At 48.1% G+C, this 22,858-nt stretch overlaps 1 protein-coding gene across 4 annotated transcripts in view; it reads left to right on the top strand.

The window, feature by feature from the left end:
- Nucleotides 1–22,858, top strand: part of MCC (MCC regulator of WNT signaling pathway) — a 436,925-nt gene that overhangs the window by 341,265 nt on the left and 72,802 nt on the right. For all 4 annotated transcript variants that reach the window (XM_059418381.1, XM_059418382.1, XM_059418383.1 and 1 more), the window contains 2 exons: nucleotides 6,146–6,288; nucleotides 21,521–21,684. In XM_059418381.1, coding sequence (XP_059274364.1) covers nucleotides 6,146–6,288; nucleotides 21,521–21,684 — 307 coding nt within the window. The remainder of the gene's footprint in view (nucleotides 1–6,145; nucleotides 6,289–21,520; nucleotides 21,685–22,858) is intronic.

Genomic DNA, 22,858 nt, shown 5'->3' with positions numbered 1-22,858 from the left:
GATGGGGGAAATGGAAAAATACATCAGTAGCTCACTTTGGAATGGGGGGGTGGATTTCTAAACAAATTAAACATGACCACTTTTGTTTCCCAAGGAGTCTTTCCTTTTTTTAAAGACTTTATTTATTTATTAGAAAGAGAGAGTATGAGTGGGGTGGGGGAAAGGGCAGAGGCAGAGGGAGAAATAGGCTTCCTGCTGAGCAGAGAGCCTGATGCAGGACTCAACCCCAGGACCCTGGGATCATGACCTGAGCTGAAGAAAGATGCTTAACGGACTGAGCTACCCGGGCGCCCCCTGAGGAGATTATTTTCTTTGCCAAGCTACTCTCCTAACACTACCGTTTCACTGCTGGCTGTCATGAATAGTCCTGTTTCTGCTTCATTGCTTGGTTGTTAGCCCACAGCTGTCTGGCTTCTGAGTGCAGCAGTTTGCTGACACTCCTTTTGCTAAGGACCGAATTGTGTCTCCAAATTCAAAAATTCATATGTGGAAGCCCTACCCCCGAATAGGACAGCATTTGGAGCTGGGGCCTTTGGGAGCTAACTCTGTCCCGTTGAGGTCATGAGGATGGGGACCCCATGGTGGGTGTAGTGGGCACCCTTCTGAGAAGAGACACCAGAGGGCTTGCTCGAGGGCACGCTCACTCCCTGCTGCGTGAGGACACGGTGACAGGGCAGCCGTCGGTAAGCCAGGAAGAAAGCCCTTACCAGAAACTGACCGTGCAGCCACCTGATTTGGGACGTCAGACCAAAGTCTAGTATTGAGAGAAAATAAAATCCTGTTGCTTGAGCTAGCTTGTCTACAGTGTCTTATTACAGCAGCCTGGGCGAAGAGGCTTTTTTGACAATCACTAGTGACTTCCTAACTGAAAAATCCAGCGACCTTTTCTTATTTTGGGTCCTTTTCTAGAGGATTTGCTTCCAAATCTTCCTTCCTAGTGTATTTTTCTTGAACTTCTAGGACCCTGTATCTTTTCTTCTGTTGCTGAGATTCACCTTCAGCCTTGGCTCCTACCCTGGGCTCTCCCCTTCCCTTTACCTCGAACGGCTGCAGCCCTGCCTCACTGACCTCTTCCCTCAGAGTTACCTCCTTCTACTCTGGCCCTTCACCCTTCTGCTGCTCTGTCTGCAAAATGCTCCTTTGGCAACAAAGATAATATGCAAAGTCCCATTTACTCCGACATAATCCAGTCTCTAAAATCTCATACCTGCCCCATGAGCCTGACCTTTCCATTTGCCCCGTTATTTACCAGAAGATTCATAGATGAGTCCATCTTCCTCTGCGCTAGATGGAAAAAGAGGTGTAATTGCAGGAAGAATTGAGACTTAACACCGATTTCCTGCTTTAGAGCCTCTAAGAGAATTGGAAAGAATACAGTTCCTCATTGTATCTAAAAAAAACTTTGTTCTTTAAAACAATGATGGCATGTCAGGACACATCTGCCTTTACTTAGCAGGAAGCAAAACCCCCAGCAGGTCAGGTCGGCGGGGTTAGCTGGACGTAGTTGACTGACAGGTGCCAAGGCAGACGTCCATCTGGATCTTGTTCACCAGTCAATCCAGTGACAAGGCATGAATGTCCACGCCAAAACAGAAGAGACATGGGGATTGCTGAGGAAATAATATTTGTAGCAAATATCACTGATTCTGTAGTACTTTAGCTTTAGGTCTGGAAGTACTTCCCTTTTCAGATAAGATCATTTCACCCCTGGCCAGTTATGAGAAGGAATCTTTAAAAAATTGTCATCAACAACCACCACCAAACCTTCTCCTTAGATCACCATATTTGACTGTTGATTCATGGTCCTAAATTTAGGAAAGAGGCTGTACTGCTCACTAGTTGCTGGCTCTTGGGTAAATCACTAGCCTCTTGAAGCTTCAGTTGTCTTACTTGTAAATTGGGACACCTGGGTGGCTCAGTCGTTAAGCCTCTGCCTTTGGCTCAGGTCATGATCCCAGGGTACTGGGATGGAGCCCTGTGTTGGGCTCCATGCTTGGCGGAGAGCTTGCTTCCCTCTTTCCCTCTGCCTGCTGCTACCCCTGCTTGTGTGCTCTCTCTCTATCAAATAAACAGATAATCTTACATGCAAAAAAAGAGTACTGATCCCAGCTCTGATGAACCCTAAGATCTCTGCTGGTCAGTCACTGCTAGTTACATAGGTGGTGGGTACAGTCTGATGCTTGCGTCCTTGGGAGCACTTTTCTTTTGTTTAAGCTCATAGCAAGTACGCACCATTGCCACTCTAAGAGCCACTTGGAAGCACTTCACAGACGCTTCTAGGTGAATGAAATAAGGTACATTCAGAATCCTGTGAGATGATTCTTTATCTTCCAAAGAGAAACACCTGAGCACTTTGTAATTCCATAATTATGAAACTGCCACAATAGTATGTAATTACCAACATTTATCACTCGATCAAGCTTTTGGGTTTTTTGTTGCTGTTGTTGTTATTTTTGGCTTTAAATGATCACTTCTTGGATCTTTTCATCTTTTCTTCCTTCTCATCTCCAGCATTAGCAGCTGGTATTCTTTGGGGAGATCCTTTTTCCCCCAAAGAAAAAAATTACCATTTGCCGAGAGTTACCGTATACACAACAGAAAGAAGCAGGCGATGAAGTCACTTTGAGATGCCGATGCTGTGATGTTAGCTAGACATCTTCACCTGCCAGGTGACTCCTGCTGCACAGAGCAGCCTGGAAAACACACCTCAAGTTCTTGCTTTTGTAAAACTGCTGGGACTGGTAGAGGCTTTCTGGCTTCTTGTTCCATTGCTCTGGGTAAACCGGAGCTCCCGGATAACACAGTAGGGAGAAAAGCCCACGCTCTCATCGTCCTGCTTACAAAAGGCCCTGTGAGGGTGCCTGGGTGGCTTCTGTCTTCGGCTCAGGTGATGGTCTCAGGGTCCTGGGATCGAGCCTCACATCAGGCTCTCTGCTTGGCGGGGGGCCTGCTTCCCCCTTTCTCTCTGCCTTCTTCTCTGCCTGCTTGTGATCTCTCTCTGTCTATCCCTCTGTCTATCAAATAAATAAATAAAATCTTTAAAAACAAACAAACAAAGGCCCTGGGAGAATTGGCTTTTGTTCTCTCTCAGTCCCAGATCCCAACCTCTTTTTAGGAATGATGCCACTATTGATGTTCAGGAGATGATAAGGATATGCAACTCTATGAATTTTTTAACCAGAGTCAGTGGGAGAAACAAAAGGGTTGCACATATTTTAATATTTGGGTTCCGTTGAACCATTTTTCTACCTCCTCCTTCATGGTACAGAATGCTGCCTGATCTCGCAAGGTTGTTTCTTTCTGCCTTTTATTACCATATACTTGGTATGCATGAGTTGTTTTGTACTTTAGTACTATGATTACCACAAGGAGGCATCTTAGCCAGGAATTCTGTGTGCTCAGCTCAGCCCTTCCCTTTGGGGTCAAGAACACAGGCCTTCAGCACTTACCCCTGCTTATTTTCTCTGATTCCATACGAGAGCTTGGCAATACTTCTTCCCCTGAATTTCTAGACTTTGTCATTTTTTTTAAAAGATTTTATTTATTTATTTGACAGAGAGATCATAAGTAGGGAGAGAGGCAGGCAGAGAGAGAAGGGGAAGCAGGCTCCCTGCTGAACAGAGAGCCTGATGCTCCGGGCTCAATCTCAGGACTCTGGGATCATGACCCAAGCTGAAGGCAGAGGCTTTAACCCACCCAAAGTCTAGAGCCACCCAGGTGCCTCTAGACTTTGTCATTTTATTTTTGTTTCTCCTAACTCCAATGATTTGCCTCCTTCAATGCTATCCTTCTGATCAGAGGGCCTGAGCGCCTCTCCATCCTCAAGGTTTCCGTTGGGCACCCCATGGGGTTTCAGAGGTATTGACCACTTACTCCTCTCCATTCCTGTTCTCATTCACATTCGGAGGCTCCTCTGAGCCTTTGCTTTTGCCCTTCCACCCTCATGATCTATCTAAAGTCTACTTGCCTGGGACTTCTCTGGAGTGCTGCTCTATCCCAGAAGTCTTTCCTGGCTACTCCTCACCTGCAACCCAGATGCTCCACCTGTGTCCACACACAGCTTCTTGGGCTCGAATGAGTTGTGAACACATTTGACTCTTAGAAGACTGCACCTACCTGGTGTTTGCTTTCCTGTTCTTATTTTGGTGCTCGAATACATTGACCACGGGTCCTTAATTTGCATTTCATGACCCTGAAAGTCTTTGGCCTCAGATGACATTTCTAGGGTAGTGTGATTGTCCCTCAGACCGTGCTCTGACCACAGTGAGGAATGGCCCCTGCAACCGACAATCTCCTCTCCCAGCCCTTCCCTATTCACTGCTACATACAGTTCATCCTGGTAATCCCTGGAAGTAATTCCTTACAAAACATGAGATCTGGCAGGCCCTATGTGTTTTGGAACCTGCTGAGCCGGAAAGGTTTAAGGTGGCTATGAGTGAATTTGCAAATGCCATTTATACAAAGATACAGCAGCATTTATCTGGCTTTCTTGGCTGTAAAACCATCTCAGCCAAGCTGAAGCTGATTACATTGGCCATGCAACAAAGGTAATTTATTCATCATACACAAAACCACCCGTTAACTAAAATCAGATTTTGTAAGTGCTGATGGAAAAGAGAGCTGATGTATCAGGGCACAATTACCCTCTAGACGGAAAAGGCTACTCTTAAGGTACTTTTTAATTGTTTTCATTCCTAAACCTAATTATTGTTAGCTTTGCAGGTGTCTCATAATTAACTTAGTCAGAGAACATTAACCTCTATTTTTTGCCTTCACCACTCCCATTCTAATTCATATTTTGCATGTCTGGGGGCCTAATATCTGTTAAAAGCCTCCCCAGATTTCTGGATGGCTTTTATTAAAAACCCCTTATAAAGCAGGGGCTCAGCGGAGTTCCTTCCCTGAGATGATGTAAATTTCTCGAGAGAAGAACTCTGGAGAGTTCTTCCCATTGTCTAGTTTATAGATGTGTGTCCCCAGCTTAAAATGGCGGTTGCCTCTTCCCCAAGTTCCAGTTGTCACCCATTACCATCTTGGTCTACCCCAAACCCAAGGCTATAGACTCTCGTCCCTGCTGGTGTCCACAACGTCAAGCAAATGCCAAGCCAAGAGGACTTCTCTTCCTGGCTTTCTTCTCAGACATCCATGGGCTTCTCAGGCTCAATTAAATCCCCTGACGATTTTCTGCTCTGGTTCACTTGCAAAATCAATGCTTCATACCAGGACTGACTTTTGCCCTCTCCATGTCTGTGTCCGGTGTGTGTGTGTAGTGATGGCAGTGGTGTGAGGAAGAGGTATGCATGCGCCTTGAAAAAGACATACTATAATGGTAAGCTCCCTTCACATGCCCATAGCTAATTCAGGGACCAAATGTTGAAGGATTGTGAAGGCCTGAGAAGGGGCAGGGGTATGTGTGTGCCATTACAACATGGCAGCATTTAGGTGTTGACTTCTTGTTTCAAGTGCTGACTGACGGAAACAGACCACTGAGTGGCGTCCATTCATTCGTTGTGTCCATTTTTCTCCTCCGCCCATCCTTTTTTCCTATCCCCTAACTCCATGGACTTGCTTTAGGGAAAGTAAGTATGGCATTTACCCCTCAAAGTATCCAGGTTGATGTGCACAGGTGAGGTGCTGGTTTTCTGGTAGCTCCAGCCCCAACACCTTCTTATATCCTCTTCCAAGGAGAACACCCACCAGCGGGAACCCTCCAGGTGATGGGATGTGACATTCCAGTGCTCCGGGCTCCTGTTTACTTTGCTCACTCTAGCCTCAGTACTCACACCAGTTTTCAGGGCTTGGGTTCTTTCTCACATCTGAGAAATTAGAGGAGGTGAAGGAAACTAATTTCTTGCGGAAATCTTAAAAGCAAAAAAATTTCTACTAGGCTGTTAGATGGATCTTGTTCATCATATGTGTAGGTGTGGGGCCACAGGAGCAACCTTTCAGTTTCACATGCAGACCGTAGAGATGACTGAATGTTTGGCCTGGAAAGAGTCCTAGCCCATATGGCTGAGGAGGGTGGGCAGGGGGAGTAGATCTGTCTGCTTTCTCTCTGAGTACCTTTCTTGTCTTTAGAAGTCACGTTCTCTAGGAATTTGTCTTCTGTCTCTGCCAATGGTGGCTGACTCTCCTTTTTCCTCAGGGAGGAAGATGAGTACTCGGAACTGCGATCAGAACTCAGCCAGAGTCAACATGAGGTCAATGAAGATTCTCGAAGCATGGACCAAGACCAGACCTCTGTCTCCATCCCTGAAAACCAATCCACCATGGTCACTGCTGACATGGGTGAGTCTGCCTGCCACTGCATGAAGCTAGAGTTTGGTTTCTGGGTTGTAATGGGAATTTTAGAAATAGGAGGCAGCCTGAAGTAAAATTTAATTAGTCAAGGAGTTTGGTGAGTAGATGGAAGCATACCTATTTGAGTCCCTTACATGCTACTGTGTCGGAACTAAAGGGGTGAATGAGCTTTCCATCCTGATGTTTGTGATTCAGACATAGATCACCTCTATTTGAACATTCTGGAGATGGGGAACCATCTGAAAAGGCTATTGTAGTGTTCCGAGTTCCAGTAAAATATGAGCTACGAGGGCAGGAGTGGGAAGGATGGGGTGGGTGGCAACACATTGTGGTGGAAGAACCAATTGGTTTTAACAACTGTTGGCTCAGAAGGAATCCAAAATGACTCTAACCTGTTGATCCTGAGTGACTAAGAGAACGATCATAGTCTTAGTAAGGATGTTCAGTTGAGAAATGAGTTGGGAAATAAATATATTGTGTTTGAGGTTGTAGAGAAATGTCCATCTGGGAATACTTGGTTTGGTGTATTTTAAACTGCAGGTCATGATGTGTTAGTGGGTCTTGAGATTAAATAAAAAATATTTTTTAGGTGAAATCAAATAGGAAAAAAATGAAATGACAGTATTACTTCATAAGACTTAATTGTTGAGTTATGTGTATATGTAGAAAGTTGCCAAATGAAATGTTTCTGCTGTGCCCTGCAGTCAACCCACAAAATGTTGCAAAATCACAGGTCTACTTGGAGATGCTTAACCGGATCTTTGGAGAGATTAGGGTTGGGGATAAAGGCTTTGAAGTTCTGAGGTAAGGAGATCTCTGTGGTCAAAAGGGTGTGGAGTTAGAGAGGGAGGAGCACCATATCTTAGGAAATGTTCACATGTAGGGAAGATAGAAGGACTAGGAGAAGGGGGAATAAACATAGTGTAAATTTCTTAGACTCTAAACTTTTGTTGGGGAGAGAGACTTGAAATATAATACACATTTATATTAATTTTGAAAGTGCTATAACATTAAGGAGCATAGTACCATGAATTTATCAAAGGAATTTAATTCAGTTTAAGATTCTAGAAGAGCTTCTAGAAGTGACATTTGAGCTGCGAATTTATCAAAGAAATTTAATTCAGTTTAAAATTCTAGAAGAGCTTCTAGAAGTGACATTTGAGCTGAGAGCTGGAGGGTAAATAGGAATTAACCTGTTAAAGGAGGAGATGCATTCAGGGGAGAGTGGGAGGAGTGGATGCATTCAAGGAGATGGAAAGAGATTGTGGAGGGCCCAGAGGTGTGAGATGCAGGCTGGAGAGGTAGGCGGGAGCCAGAGCATGCAAGGTCTCGTAGAGCATGTTAGAGAGTTTGACTTTAATCAAAGATGCACAAGAAACCACTGAAAGATTTGAGTAGTAGGGGAAGGGGATGCGATGGTCAGGTTTGCATTTTGAATCAAACATTCTGTGATAAAGAGAATCAGTGTATCAAAAATGAATGGGGGAGGCCAGCTAGGAAACCATTGCGAAAGTCTCAGTGGGCATGATTATTGCTAGGTTCAGGGCGATGGTAGTTAAGCTCTAGAAAGATTTAAAGTTGGCAAGATCTGCTGGAGGATTAGAGAAAGAGGGGAAAAGGAAGTGTGCATGTGGAGATGTTCTCTCAGTGTCTAGATGACAGAGTTGGCGGACAGCGCCGCCGAGCACCAACATGGGAGCTCAGCGAAAAGAGCCAGGTGGTTTTGCTTTGAGTTTTGTCTTGTTGTGCTTGAAGGAAGTGGGAGTGCAGGGTGAAGCGCCTGTGTTTCATTTGGGCGTAAGTTTGAGGTATCTCGAGGTGTCTGGGGGGAGATGCTTCCAAAGGCAGCAGGTATCCATGAGAAGCCAAGAGGAGAGGTCTAGGCTGAAGAAAAGCAGTGAGGAGACACTGGGTTATGTGCAGTTGCTAAAACGGTGGAAAGCTGTGGTCGAGTGAGGAATGTGGAGAACTGGGGCAATCGGCCAAGGAGGAGACCCAGCAGAGCTCCTGGCAGGGATGCTCCCAACGATCATTTTAGTCTCAGTTTAAATGCACCCGCTCTGAAAACATCTCATGGGCATCAGTCTGCTGCTTCCTGTGTTCACTCTGGCATTACCCCTTTTGTCTCCTTCTTCTATTGCACTGGAATTTTAAATGATGTATTTCTAGCCCTTTGCTCGACTGACTCTCCTCCTAAACTCCACTGGGCAGAAGTATGTTTATCTACTAGCAGATCTCCAGAGCCCGTCAGTGGGCCTGGCACATAGCGTGTGTTCAGAGGTATTAGCTGGGATGGACGAGTGAAGCAGTCAGCAAGTCCTTCAAGCAGTCGGCCAGCCAGAGCTATAGGAGGAAGGGAAGAGAGCCATGTCTGGGAAGTCAGTGGGCCAGAGAAAGCTCTGGAAAGGAAGGGGTCAGCAGGAGGGATGGGCACTGAGGCCAACAAGGTCATGGAGAACTGTATATTGATACTGATGTGATCCCAACAGGAATGGAGTAAGAAGTGGAGGCCTCTCCTAGGTCCTCAGGCTCTAGGCTTCAGGCTGAAACTGCCTCTCTGAACTCACCTGAACCCCTCTCTTGGGCTTCGAGAGGACCATCCCAGCTGTGGGCCCAACTCCCACGTGCTGCTATATACCAACCCCACAGTCTCTAACCCTAGTGTTCCCAGGCTTCTGGGCTCTGCCTTCCAGCCTCGGGGGTGGGACAGGTGCAGACAGCCAAGAAGCTCCCCCTCAAGCAGAGAGATACGTCTACACCAGTCCCTCCATTCATGTCTCTGAACTCACATTTTATGAAATAAGTGCCCCACAGTCCAATAAAGTTTATCAATCAAGTAAGGTTGGGAAGTAGAGGATGAACCTACTTCATTGGGCCGGGCATCTTCCCTATGGGGCTTCTCGGAGCTTCTGACAGAGCGCCCAGTAGCTCAGGCTGTCTCCCCAGGAGCTGGTGTCTGCCTGTCTGGGCTGGGAGCTGGCTTCATTTTCCCAAATGATGAATCTCCCATCCTTCCTTTCCATCCTTCTTCCCGTTATAAATACACGTTCATTATAGCCAGGGGGAGCGTCTCTGCCAACGAGACTGAGCTCCTGCAGGGAGGGGATCCCATCTGCCCCATGTCTGCGTGTGTGTTCTCTGCCCACAGAGGCGGCCTTGATTCGTTTATTCAACAACTCGCTGGATGCTGGGTGAGGGACCCGGGGTGTGAGACACAGGATCTACCCTCAGATCACTGTCATCGCACGCTCCCATCTCTCACACCGAGAATGATGCCCTGACTCCTGGCCCTGGACTGTAGGCCCTCACAGAACTGGGTGTCCCCCCACCTTAGGCCACATCCTCCCCATCCCCATTTCTCTCCCAGCTCTGGCCACGCTGGCCTCCATGGCGGCCCCTCACACCTGACCAGCTGTTCCTCCATGCGGCCCCTCACACCTGACCAGTGCTCCTTCCCTGAACCGACCCTCCGCTTCCTTCAGGCCTGCGTGGAGCACGCTGGCCTTCCCTCACCCTCACTGCCAGGCACTCTCTCCTCCCTTTCTGGGTTCACTTCTCACAGCACTTAGCGCTCCCTGGTGATGTGCTGTACGTGCCATTCTTTGACCGTGTATTGCGAGTTGTTACCAGTCTCTCACGCGAGATTCTAGAAAGCCGGCACCACCAGGGCAGGGACGTCAGCTGTCCTGGCTGCCAGTTCCAACAGCGCCCACGCAGGGGAGGCACCCAGATACCGGGGAGCAGCGAACGCCGGCTTGGAGCTCACGGTTCTCTGGAGGTGTATACCAGCAAGGGAAAATGACCCACAGTGACGTGAGGCCCATGGCAGGAGGTAGACAGCAGCTACTAGCCACACCCCGGGGGGCAGGAGCCTTGGGGAAGACATCCCTGAGGTCGCATCTAGCAGAAGCTGAGGGGACAGGCAGGAGTGAGACAGGTGAAGAGCAGGGGCAGGAGGAGAGCTCGGGAGGCAGAGGGCCTGCACCTGCCAGTCCCCAGGGGAGGCGGGGCACAGAAAGGCTGCCGCAGGGTGCATTCCCCAGGTGTGTTCATCGGGACCGGACGTCTGCCTCTCCATACTCCTGCCATTTTCCAGTTAAACTGCTTCGATAGGGAAAAAAGCTTCCATATATAAACACCATTATAGGAAATCATTAAAAAGCAGCATTTCATTATGGTTGCTATATTTGCAAACCTGCATTAGCAGCCCGATGGTTTTCTTGAGCTGGATTTGATAGGCAGAGTTTGCTGCGGTGTGTTTGCAGATCTTCATTCTAGATTGCAGGAGTTATGCCATCTAGCCCCTTCATCAGAAAGCACTTTTCTTTTGTTTTCAAGCCCCACCCGTCAGAGCCCTTCTGCGCCTGCGGTAAGCTGGCTCCTGGATCCTGTCCTTGGGCCCAGGATGAAAATCAGCAATTTAGAAAGTGCTTTGATTTCCCTGACCAGTCCCCGGCAGGAGGAAGGTCCCGGCAGTGTCACAAGGCATCTTAAACTGTTCAGACAATAGCTCTGTTCAAACCTGGCCACACAGTTTGGAAAATAAAGGGAATTAAATAGACAAAGACAAGATGGGAATCGTAGCTTGGGACTTCTCTTCTCTCAGTTTGGCAAAGAGCTCTAGCTCAGAGAGGCTGGCTGTAAGGGGTAACACGATTCCCTCACTTAGTGTCGAGCGTTTACATGCCTCTGGGTGTGTAATCCTCAACATTTGAGAGGATGCCTCTCTGCTCCTCCAACATTTGAGAGGACGCTCCTCCTCTGTAAAATTGGGCTCACAGGGATCAGAGAGGGTGAGTCACTTGTCCCAGGCCACACAGCTAATCAGTCGCTGCTGTTGCCGGCGCCTGCGGCTCTGCGGATTGCTTCACTCTTAAGCGCCGCTGCCTAAACAGCGAAACGTGCCTCGGGTTAGTGGCCCCCTCCCTGCAGTCCTTGGAGGTCTCCAGTGCTCACGGGGGAAGTCAGGGAGCAGCAGTGCCTAGCTTTATAGCAGAGTGTTTGTTGCTAATCGAGATCTTGCAGACCTCCGTCTTAGAAAACAACGCTTTGAGGCCAAGTGACTCTGGGGGTTGCCATAGAGCAGAGCACAGATGTGTGTGCACGGGCTCATCACGGCCTGCATGTGCGTGCGTGTGCGGTTGCTCCCTGGCCGACTGCTTCTCTGCTGTGTTAGTGGCATGGCAGAGCTCATCCAGAGCAGTTGCTCACAGAGCAAAATCCTCGGTCTGAAGGACCTTGGCACAGCCTGTGTTGGGTTCTGTTCCTTATTTTGAGCTCTCCTCTGGTTTTAGGTGAGAAATTCTTATTTTTCTGGGATCTGGCAATGCTCAGCTATTATCCCCTTAGGGATGAAAGGAAGCATATGATACCTTGTTTGCTGGTGGGATCACTGAGATTGAGATTTCCTCCTTATGAGTTGTTTTTGGAGGACAACCAAGGAAGAGTTTACACATGAGACCTGACTCTTTGGCACGGCAGTGACTTTGCGATATGTTTAACGTTAAAGCCAGATTTTCCTGGCTTCATGGCGGATGAGGCTTAATGGCTTCAGGAAAAATGTTCCAAAGTGTCAAACAACCACTCCCAGTAAGGAGAAGGGGGATCGGGCAGGGAAAGGCAGCCCTCCCTCCTCCAGAAACGATTTCTGCAGGGTTGTGAGAGAAGCGGTTACAAAGGCAAAAGGAGCCTGTCTGGAGAAGATTTGCATTTTGTTAGGAGCGAGGGGACTAGGCAGCCAGTTACTCTCCAGCAAAAAAATTTTTTAAAACAATCAGATTATTTTTAACCTAATTCTGGAACTTTGAGGAAATAGTCCATAGGTTGGAAAGATTAGATGGAGCTGAAAATGGCACCTTGAGTAGTGGATAGACTAGGCTGAGCCCTTTGTTGCCTGTTTTCCCCTTCTTACTTTAATTGGGCAGCTTAATTTCTCCCAAGAGGTTCACAGTGTTGGGCATCCCTGAGAACCAAGCCCAGAGGAGATTCAAAGGTTTGCACATGGATTCACCGGAGGACTCTTTGAGGTGACTAAGCCTGGTCAGACAAGACCTGTCTGAGAACATCACCAAGGCAGAGTGACTAAGGAGTCCATCTAACTTATTCTGGAACCTTCCTTAGAGTAATCAAGCTTGAAGGCAGGAAAGGTCGCTACCCCCCATTAGTTTATGTTATTTTGGAATATTTCCCTCAAATTGTACACAGTGATTTTTTTCAGCCCCTCAAAGACACTGGGGGTATAAGATGCAAATGGCAAGGGATTGATCCATCACATTTGTTCAAAATGCGTTCCTATAGGGGCACCTGGGTGGCTCATTGCGTTAAGCCTCTCTGGCTTCAGCTTAGGTCATGAGCCTGGGGTCCTGGGATCGAGCCTCACATCGGGCTCTCTGCTCAGCAGGGAACCTGCTTCCCCCCATCTTTCTCTCTCTCTCTCTCTGCCTGCCTCTCTGCCTACTTGCGATCTCTGTCTGTCAAATAAATAAAATCTTAAAAAAAAAAAAATGTGTTCTATAAATGTTGGGATTCAGGAACTCCTTTTTATAATACAAGTAGTCTTGATTTTCTAAACGCCAAGTCCCTTCAGGTTAGATGGGTTTTTTGGTTATCTGAAACTCATGACATGTTATTCCTTAAAGCCAGCATTATAAAGAAGTGTTTGCTTCCAAGACCAGTCCGTGAAAGCCTATTTTTCATCTGTAATGGGAACAAAGTATGGGATCTCAAGAGTGTTCCTACAACCCCAACCTTTGTTCTGGGGGAAAGGATTATGTCGACCACATTTGGCTGTCAAAGGCCCATCGACCCCATTCTTCGGGAAGTTTTGGAAATTCTTCCATCCCTGCCACAGTAAGAGCCTCAGAGTCTGGGACTAATACTTACCGCCTACTCTGCACTTGTCACTGTTCACTCTGGAGGGCTTGAGGCAAGGCCTGTCGGAATAGGGCCCTCGGGCTGAGATGGGAGACCAGGCACAGAAGACGGGCCCTTTGGACCAGAGGTTAGTGAGCCTGGGGGACAGCCGTCAGAGGTGATGTTGTGGAAAAGCAAAGTGACAATAGCAAAAATGAAAGCAAATGCAGGCTTTTAAGATGTGGCTGACGTAGAAGTCCTGAAAATACAGCTTCGAATGGCTGACGTAGAAGTCCTGAAATACAGCTTCGAATGGCTGACGTAGAAGTCCTGAAATACAGCTTCATTTTCTTGGGGAAAAAGAAACCTATCCCTCCTGGTGAAGTTAGGACCCAACCAGGGTGGTGGCTGGTGGCTCCCACCCTCACCCGTGCCTGTGACCTTGGGGAGGTGATTTGGGTATGGCAGTGACCCTTTCTCAGGAGAGCATTGCGGGTCCCATGGCTGCACTGAGAACTGGGTCATCCCTGGGGGTCCCCATGTCACATCCAGACTCAGTGCCCCCGTGTTCTGTCAGACCTTCTGACCTTGAACGATAAGGTGTTTATTTCCCCCTCAACTTTTTATTTTGAAAAACTTCAAACTTACATAAATGGTAGAAGGAACCCCGGTGAACCCTTTGCCTAGACTGACCGGTCATTAACGTGACAACACATTTGATCTTGCCCTCACACGGAAATAATTTCTCCGGAGCTATTTGAAAGTAAGTTGCAGACCTCATGATGCTTCATCCTAAATAGATCAGCAAAACCTCTTAAGAACGGGGAGCGTCTCTTTTTTAACCACAGCGCTTTTATCATACCCGAGAATTTTAACCCAGATGGAACGTTATATATAGTCTGTATTCAAATTTCCCCCAAATGTACCATTCATGCCTTTTGTTGCTTTTGTTTAATCCAGGATCCAGGCAAGGCTCACACATTATATTTAGTTACCACGACTCTTTAAACTCCTTTCATCTAGAACAGGTTCCCCCCACCTTTCTTATCCTTCGTGACATTGACATTTCTGAAGAGGCCAGGTTTGTGGTGCCGCAGAACGTCCTCAGTCTGGATGGTCTGGTTGTCTCCTTGGTATTAGATTTGAGGTGAGCATTTTCCACAAGAATTCACAGGGGCGGTGAGACGCCCTCACGACGGGGTCGCCCCAGGAAGTTCGCCATGGCAATTTGACCGTCAGTGGCAATGTTGCAGTGTGTTCATCATTCCTCTGCGTCCTCTTGCCTTCAGGAGACACAGGCCCTGGGCCTGCTACACGGGGTGCAGCCTGCATGGATACGGCCTCATTTCTTTCTCACAGACCTTTCAGGCTCCTCCTGGCTTTTCGTTTTCTGTGTTGCGTGATTCTGCTCTGGCTTCCTTCTTGCTGCGTGCTACCTGGAGGAAACTGCTTATGCTGGAAAGCCACAGCCGTCCTCGTGTCAGCCCTGGAGCCACAACGGGGGCCGGGATGTTAGGTCCCCAGGACATCTCTGCTGGCCTCTTAGCAGAACGCCTACATTGCCACTGAAAGAATCTGTAGCTCTTTCCTCTCTTCGACCTGTCTTACAAGGTGCACGATGTGTGCCCATCAGAACAGAGGTGGGGGGGATGTGTGCTGGCCCTTGGAAGGCCGTGGGGGTTGCGGTTTTGCCCTGAGCTGCTGCACCGCACAGGGAAGGCCTTTGGAGTATGTGCTCAGCAAGCCTGCCACTGCTTCTGTTTCTCAGACTGGCTCAGGTTCACTGTGCCTGGCAGCTCCAGCTTGAGCGGACATATCCCCCTCCGGGATCCAACCAACAGAAAGCTTTCTGCCTTCTGAACAAGCCACAGTCTGCCCCAAGACAGGTCTTGGATTTGAGGATTCTTTAGCTGTGAGAAGACTAACAAAACCCAGCTTCTTATAAAGTTGATGTACAGAAAGTCTTTCCTTTCTTTTACATGTTCAACTCAGGTAGTCTTTACTGAGCACGATCCCATGCCCACTGTTGTGAGCATCTGGGAACACAAGAACTAATAAATAGTCATTTGTCCCCAGGGCTGGGCTTGGTAGGGTTGATATGTCAATTATAGGAGTAGATCCATTCTGGTACAGGTAGGTACATAGCTCAGAATTAGTTAAATCAGGGGAGTGTTTCTAGTGTCTAAAGTTTTATTGGGGTTAGGGTTTTTACAGGGGGTTCAAAAAAACAAAGAACAGGCAGCCTCTGACACCTAATTCCAAATGAACCAACTGTGACATAGTTTCTTGAATGGAGCTCAGGTAGGCTGAGTTGATCCTGAGGGAGATAGAAGAAAACTCTAGTGTATCTGTTGAACGAAGCAAGAACACTGGTTAGGCTTGATTTTCATAGCCATGAACGCCCTCTGACCCTTCTCCCGGGTTTCCCTAGTACTGGGGTCTTCCCTCAAACAGCAACATAAAAACCTAAGCCTCCGGGGTCTGTCAGAACAATTAACCCGAGCTGTCATGTCTTCAGCTCCGAACTGAGAGCCGAGGCAGGGTGGCCGATGGACCGGGGTAGCGAGCGGTGGAGAGGGAAGTGGAGGGGCGCCATGGCCATCCAAGTCCCAAGGGGCCAGCTGCCGGCCGCTCCACAGATGGTCATGTGAGGAGCCAGGCCCGGTATTGCCAGACCTGACTCGACAAGAAGAGCCATAAATTCTAATGACTTCCAAATGCCGACGATTAATTCAAAACTGCTTCAGAAAAAACCAAAACCCAAAAAGGCCGTGCCAGACGTCCACGTCTGCCGTCCAAACGACAAGCATCCTCCTGGGCTGCAGGTGGCTGCGTGGCCTCCTCTGGTCAACGGGAGGTGCTCGTTCCATTTATTCATCTGTGTCCTCTCTCTCATTTTTACAGCAAATTAGACCACTGGAAGGCACAGTTTCGAGAGTGTGTGAACTTACTCTTCCCAGAAATCCCTTCACCTTGTACTTTCATGGCCCACTGCTTTTTTTTTTTTTTTTTTAAGATTTTATTTATTTATTTGACACAGAGAGGGATACATCACACAAGTAGGCAGAGAAGCAGGCAGAGAGAGGGGGGGGAAGCAGGCTCCCCGCTGAGCAGAGAGCCTGACGTGGGGCTCGATCCCAGGACCCTGGGATCATGACCTGAGCCGAAGGCAGAGGCTTAACCAACACTGAGCCACCCAGGCGCCCCGACCGCTGCTTAATTTTAATTAAAGATTAGCATAAGAAGAAGCCATATGAAATCTGCCTCTCTTTGAAACTGGGTCTGAGGAGCTTGGTAACCACATTGCTTTACACCATATATGAAGTCCCAAATGCTTTCAATTCTTTCAGCATCTGTCGCTGAAAACCCACTGTCTGTCTGGGGAAACCGGCATGCTTTCTCCTCTCTGACAGGAGGGGTTTCATTTTCGCTCTGGCTGCCAGGAAGCTCAGGGCTAAGTGGAAGAGTCAGCCCCAGCAGCTGTGTGAGCCTCCATCGGCATCCTTGGCCTTTCCCTGGGTCCGGTCACTCTGTTTCCCCCTTACGTGCGGGTGTTTGCTACAGCCCACTTCAAATTCTTCTTTGGAAAGATAAAAATAACCTCTGTTAAAAGCATGTGTACCCTATATGAAGGGCCTCCTCTTGGTCGTCGGCATGTGGGGCCAAGCCGTCCCCTTTCTGGAATAAACAAGGCACGGCATCGCCTTAGGTGCTCCTTGTAGTTCAGCCTGCGCGTCCCCCTCACGACAAGTGTGGGGTTCGGTGCACTCGGAGTGCACTCAGAGCTGTGCGACCCTCACCACCATCCATTTCCAGGACTCTCTCCTCCCAAACAGAAACCGTGGGTCTGTAAGCAATTGCCCCATTCCCTCAGCCCCCGGTGAGCTCTGCTCTAGCCCCCTCATCATTTCAGGGGAGTCATGTAACATCTGTCCTTTTGGAACTGACTTATTTCCAGTATAATGTCCTCAGGGTTCATCCATGTTGTAGCACGGGCCCACCTTTCCTTCATCTCGAAGGCTGGGCGGCCTTCCCTTGTGTTTCTGGGCCACATTTTGTTTTTCCGTTCGTTGGCTGGTGGATACTCTGGCTGCTTCGGCCTTTGACTATTGTGTGTAAGGTTGCTGCGAACATGGGTGTGCAAATATCTGTTTGAGCCCCACTTCCAACTCTTTTGAAATTGGATTGAGAAATGAGATTGCTGGAGGATAGGATAGTTCTATTTTTAACTTTTGAGAAACGGCCATAGAGTTTTTCACAGCAATTGCACCATTTTATATTCCCACCAATAGGGCACAAGGACGCTCATTTTCTCTGTGTATCCTTTTTTTTTTTTTTTTTTTTAAGATTTTATGTATCTATTTGACAGACAGAGATCACAAGTAGGCGAGAGACAGGCAGAGAGAGGAGGAAGCAGACTCCCTGCTGAGCAGAGAGAGCCCGATGCGGGGCCCCGATCCCAGGACCCCGGATCCATGACCTGAGCCGAAGGCAGAGGCTTAACCCACTGAGCCACCCAGGCGCCCCTTCTCTCTATATCCTTACCAACACCTTATTTTGTGTTGCCGTTGTTGTTGTAAATAGTAGCCGTCCTAATGGCTTTGAGGTAGTATCTCGTTGTGGCTTTGATTTGTAAATGAGGCACCTTGTGCACTGGAATACCTGATCCCTGTCTGGGTTTATCCTGCTCCTCTGGTCCCTTGGTTTAACAAGAGGTCCCTTAATCTTTCTTGTAGAGACTCCCGCTTGCCTCAGCCTGTGGTGTTGTCACGCTCATCTGTAGCAGGGGCCAGACCAGGCAGAGCATTGTAGGTCGGGAGGAGGGATTGAGAATTTATTCTGACTTGATATCTAGAGGAACTTGCCACAGACCCTGAAAGCTACTTCCACCCTGCCTGGAGCAGCACTGATGCTCGGGGCGAACGGTGGTGAGTGATTGGTGCCGGGGGCGGGGGGGAGGCACTTGGGGGACCCAGGACAGCTGCTCCTGCCAGCCTAGCCAACTTGTCCCCCTAAACTGAAGAATGACAGAAAGACAGCCACACATCACCCAATCACTAGTGGGACTTGTGTCAAACCACAGCGCAGAACTCAGTGGATAACAGGCGGGATTGTGTGGAGTTCATCATCCAGCTTGTGCCTTGGAATTTTGGCTTCCTAAGACCACAGAAAACACTAACGGCCCTCTTTGGTTCAAAGGGAAGAAGCTCAGCTGTTTTCAACCTGGATGTTAATTAACACACCCTCCTCATCTCCCGATTCCCCATCCTATCCCAGCACCAGATTCTCTGTGGTCCCTTTCACCAGGATGCTAGTGAACAGCTGAGAGAAGAGACTGTGGCATTTCCTCATCCATCTGTGGGACTCTCAGGGTTGAGGAGAGTCTCTTACTTATTTTTGTACCCTGCTGCTAGCCTGAGGCCAGGACTCAGCAACTGTCTGGTTAAGCAATGAGAAAGAAGTCCTGGCCAGATTTGTACACCTTCCCCCTGTTCCCGAGAGCCCAACATCATCGGCATGCAGCCTGCTTCCACCTCTCAGGTCCTGCCAGAAGGGCCCGGAGCAGACATGTCTGGTGTGATCACTGTAGCAGGTGGAGCTGTACTAGGGAACTCCAGATGGAACGGCTGAATAGAGCCATCTTTCTTCTTCATCCTGCTCAGAAGCACTTAATAGTGCAAATAAATCAGGAGTGTATGTGAACTCCAGCTCCGTGGACCAGGGACCCTACAGCTCAAGGTAAATGATCATTTGGAGAAATTTCTCTGATTATTACTTAGAATTAATCATCAAATCCAAGACCAGAGAGAGTTCCAGTGGCACATGCTGGACCTGCTTACCTTGAGATGATGGTGGGCACCTGTACCCCTTCTCCAGAGGGCCTTCTGCAATGAGGACTGTCCCCCAGTGGTTAGCAGCTCAGAGCATGGTCTGTGATGAAGACAAAAAGCATATGGTTGATGTAAAACCCACTGCTGCTAGCCGTCTGGGTTTCCAGTCTATCTCTTCAATACCTGATGTGAGGTTCATATTTGCTCACTTGAAAATAATTCTTGATTGCCTACACTCTTCTGTGGTGGAGATACAGTGGTGAGGAAGATTAAAGTTTCTTCACGGAGCGCACATTTCAGTGGAGAAGAGATAATGAACGCATAAGTCAGATCAGATGGTGGTAACTGTCACAAAGAAGATAGAATAATGGAGTAGGGACTGAGCAGGGAGAAGGGCGGAACCATGGCTTCGAAAGGGAAGAGCGTGGCGAGGAGGTCCCATCTGACTGAGAGCTGAGTAAGCGGAGACTTGGGTGGAAATCTGTCAGAGGAAACAGCAAAGGAGAAGGAGGCCCTGAAGCAGGCAGGGGATTGACCTGCTCCCGGGATGGAGAGAAGGGCACAAGTGTGAGCAGAGCGAGTGAGGGGGAGGCAGGCAGATGAGAAGGTCAGGGTCTGTGGTTCTCACCCTGGCTGCATATGAGAGTGATCTGAAGGTCTTTAAAAATTTCCCCAGTGTCAAGCCCCACCCCCCAGAGACTATGATTTAATTGGTCTGGGGTGGGGCCCGGACATGGGTAATTTATAAAAGCTCTGCAGAAAATTCCACAGTGCAACCTGGATTGAGAACATCATCAGTCTTGATCATGCAGAGTCTTACAGACTCTGGTGAGGAGTTTGGAATTGAGCTGCATGACAGTGGGAAGCCATTAAGTGGCGTGGGCTAGGGGAGTAACATTGGACTTATGTCCTTGAGAGGTTCACTTTGGCTGCAGTGTGGGGAGTGGAGGTTGGTGGTTGTTTGGGTGGTTTAGCAAAGAAGTGATGGTAGCCTGAACTGTGTGTGGTGCTCTCCGTGGAGATGGTAAGAAGAGGTCCCTTTGGGGATAAGTTTTGGAGGTGGCACTCTCAAGGTGAATTGGGTTTAGTATGTGAGACAAAAGGAGATGAAGCTTGCCTGACAGGTAACCTGAGTAACTGAGTGGATGGTGGTGCCATTCACAGAGATGGGAAGGAACAGGTGTGAAAAGGAAGCGGAATATTGGGTCCATTGGTTGCTCTGAAAGCCTCAGGCTGTCTTCTCTTTAGATTCAGGTAGCTTAGAGATCCAAGCAGTCAAATAAGGTTGACCAAAAGATTCTCATGTACCGTTACTATAATACTGAGCTTCTTGGTGTCTTCCAACGGTAAGCACCAAAAGCAATGGCCTGTTCCAGTGCATGGAAGCTAGGATGAGAAGGGAGGAGGAGAGAAGATGAGAACTTGAAGACGTTGAGCTTCTTTCCCATAGGAATCACACTGGGTGTAGGGGAGGAATGCCCTTGGAGAGGTTGTTTAACACCTGTCTTTCTATAACCCAAAATAGAAAGTTACTTGTGTTGGACTTTAAGGGGAATTTTTTTCCCCCAGCAGAATTATCTTCTAAAATATTTGTAGCTCATACTAAGATTATAATTAATTTTTCTTCCCAGACCAGGCCTAGATGTCCAGAAATTAAAAGTAACCAAGAGTTTTCACCTGGGTGGCTCAGTTAGTTAAGCATCCAACTCTTAATTTTGGCTCAGGTCATGATCTCAGGGATGTGAGATCAAGCCCCAAGCCATGGAGCCTGCTTAGGATTCTCTCTCTCCCCCTGTCCTGCCATACCCCCACTGTTCTTTCTCTCTCTTAAAAAAAAAAAAAAAAGTAAACCAGATTTTAAATTCAGAATCATGTCATTAGAATGACTTACAAGACCTTCACAAGGAGAACAGTATGAACTTCAATACAAGAGTTTGCTTTTGCCCTGAGGAAAAAGTGGTTTAAATTGCAATGGTAGAGTACATTGGTTGGTCATATCAGGAAAAGGTCCTCATTAGATTCTCACTGAAGGCAAGGACTGTCTCTTACAGTTATTTATTTATTTATTCATTTTGAATGCTTAGTGTCTCTGCTTACTCTGGGCCTTTTTGTTTTGTTGAGTAAAGTTCTGAGATCTTTGCTGAAACTCTTTCTGGAGTCATACTTGTCTGAATGGCTAGGGAGGAAGGTTGACCAGAAGGCTTCTGAAGTCCCAGCAGCCTCTTGTGAGACCCTTCCTTGTTCTTACCAAAGAACTTGAGACAGAGCTCCCTTCCAGAGAAAGACCAGAGCATTTAGTGTGACATGGCTGGCTGGAAAATGACCATGGTCTGGAACTCCTTACTAAAGGCTTTATCTTGGCTCTCAACCTCAGAAGTGGGCCAGCAGCCTGTGACATGAGGCCTCATCGCATTACAGTGTAGAACATCCAGCTTCATCGCCATCCCATTTTACCCGACTGGGTTCCTCACAGTGAAACGGAGCGTGTACATTGCCTGGCTGCTTGCTGACCTCACCATGTCCACCTTCACTCCCAGATAATTGCAGTGACCTGAACTCCGAGCTGCAGAGGGTGCTGACGGGGCTGGAGAATGTCGTCTGCTGCAGGAAGAAGAGCAGCTGCAGCCTCTCTGTGGCCGAGGTGGACAGACACATCGAGCAGCTCACCACGGCCAGTGAACACTGTGACTTGGCCATCAAGGTATACACCCCCCGCCTCCTGGCTGGCTCTGTGAGACCCTGCGAGGCAAACGGTCAGATCTCCTTCTTTTGAAGTGTGGTTTTGTTCAATACCTGTTAGGAATGAGTGTTTCTAAGAAAACCATACTATACCAGGACCACCCAGGAGAGGTAGGAGCCCTGTAAATTTTTGCTGGGAGTCAAGGTCGCTTGCTGGCTTTTTAGCAAAAATGATAATTTCGTTAAAATCTCAGACTCCTAGATTGAACCATATCATTTTATCGTAGTACTCGCAAGTTGTAGGATTAACTTGGAAGTTTCATTTGAGCGCTGAGGCCTCTAGTATATTAATTCAGAAGTTAGCGATTCATGGCGCCAATAACGGGGAAGGGAGTTCAGGGCCTGAGTGAGTCATCTATCCTGAGCATGCTGGACGAGGCCTCAGCCACCCTTCCACAGCCACCATCTTGGTGCCTCAGGAGCACGAGAGAGGAGTCTGCATCTGCCCAGACTCCTCATGAGCAATGGGAATGCGAAGGCCTAGTGATACTGGGCCTCTGGTATCCGTATATGACTTCACCACAGCTTAGTAAGTAGGCATGGCAGTTCAGACTGAAAAGTCTGGGAGGCGCCTACATAAAGGAAAAATGTGACACAATAATAGTGCCCTTCGACACTAGGCCCAAGTTTCTATCCATAGGAATCCTGGTAAACCATGATTCATATTTAGAACAAGCTGGTTTTCCATCTTATTCATCTCAATTATAAATATATAGTTGATGTGGCTTGGGGAGGCAACCACGGGCGTTTCTTTTGTTGGAGTCCCCCAGGCCCTGTATTTGATTGTAATGTCACCTTGGCTGTTAGTCCTGGTCTCAGCACTAAGGACTCAGCATTGAGTCCTGCCTCAGCCCCCTCAGCGAGAGGAGGTCAAGGGTTTCTGCCAGCCAGCAAGGAACAGAGTGGGCCTGGAGCAGGGCTGAGGAGAAGAGCTTCAGATCTGAGGGGAAGGATGAGGCCCCATATGTGGAAAGTGGCGGCAAGACTTGGCTAACATTTTCATCGTGGAACCAATTCGGGCATCCAACGGTGTAACCCCCTCACATTTTTACATTTTTGAGACCACCTGTTTCTCCTCCCATCTCTTCACATCTGCCTTCTGCCCTGCATGGTACTCCTCCCTCTTTTTCCCATAT

The sequence above is a fragment of the Mustela nigripes genome, chromosome 12 (genome assembly GCF_022355385.1).
Source record: "Mustela nigripes isolate SB6536 chromosome 12, MUSNIG.SB6536, whole genome shotgun sequence".
NCBI classification, from domain to species: domain Eukaryota; kingdom Metazoa; phylum Chordata; class Mammalia; order Carnivora; family Mustelidae; genus Mustela; species Mustela nigripes.
This window is presented reverse-complemented; position numbering and strand designations above follow the sequence as displayed.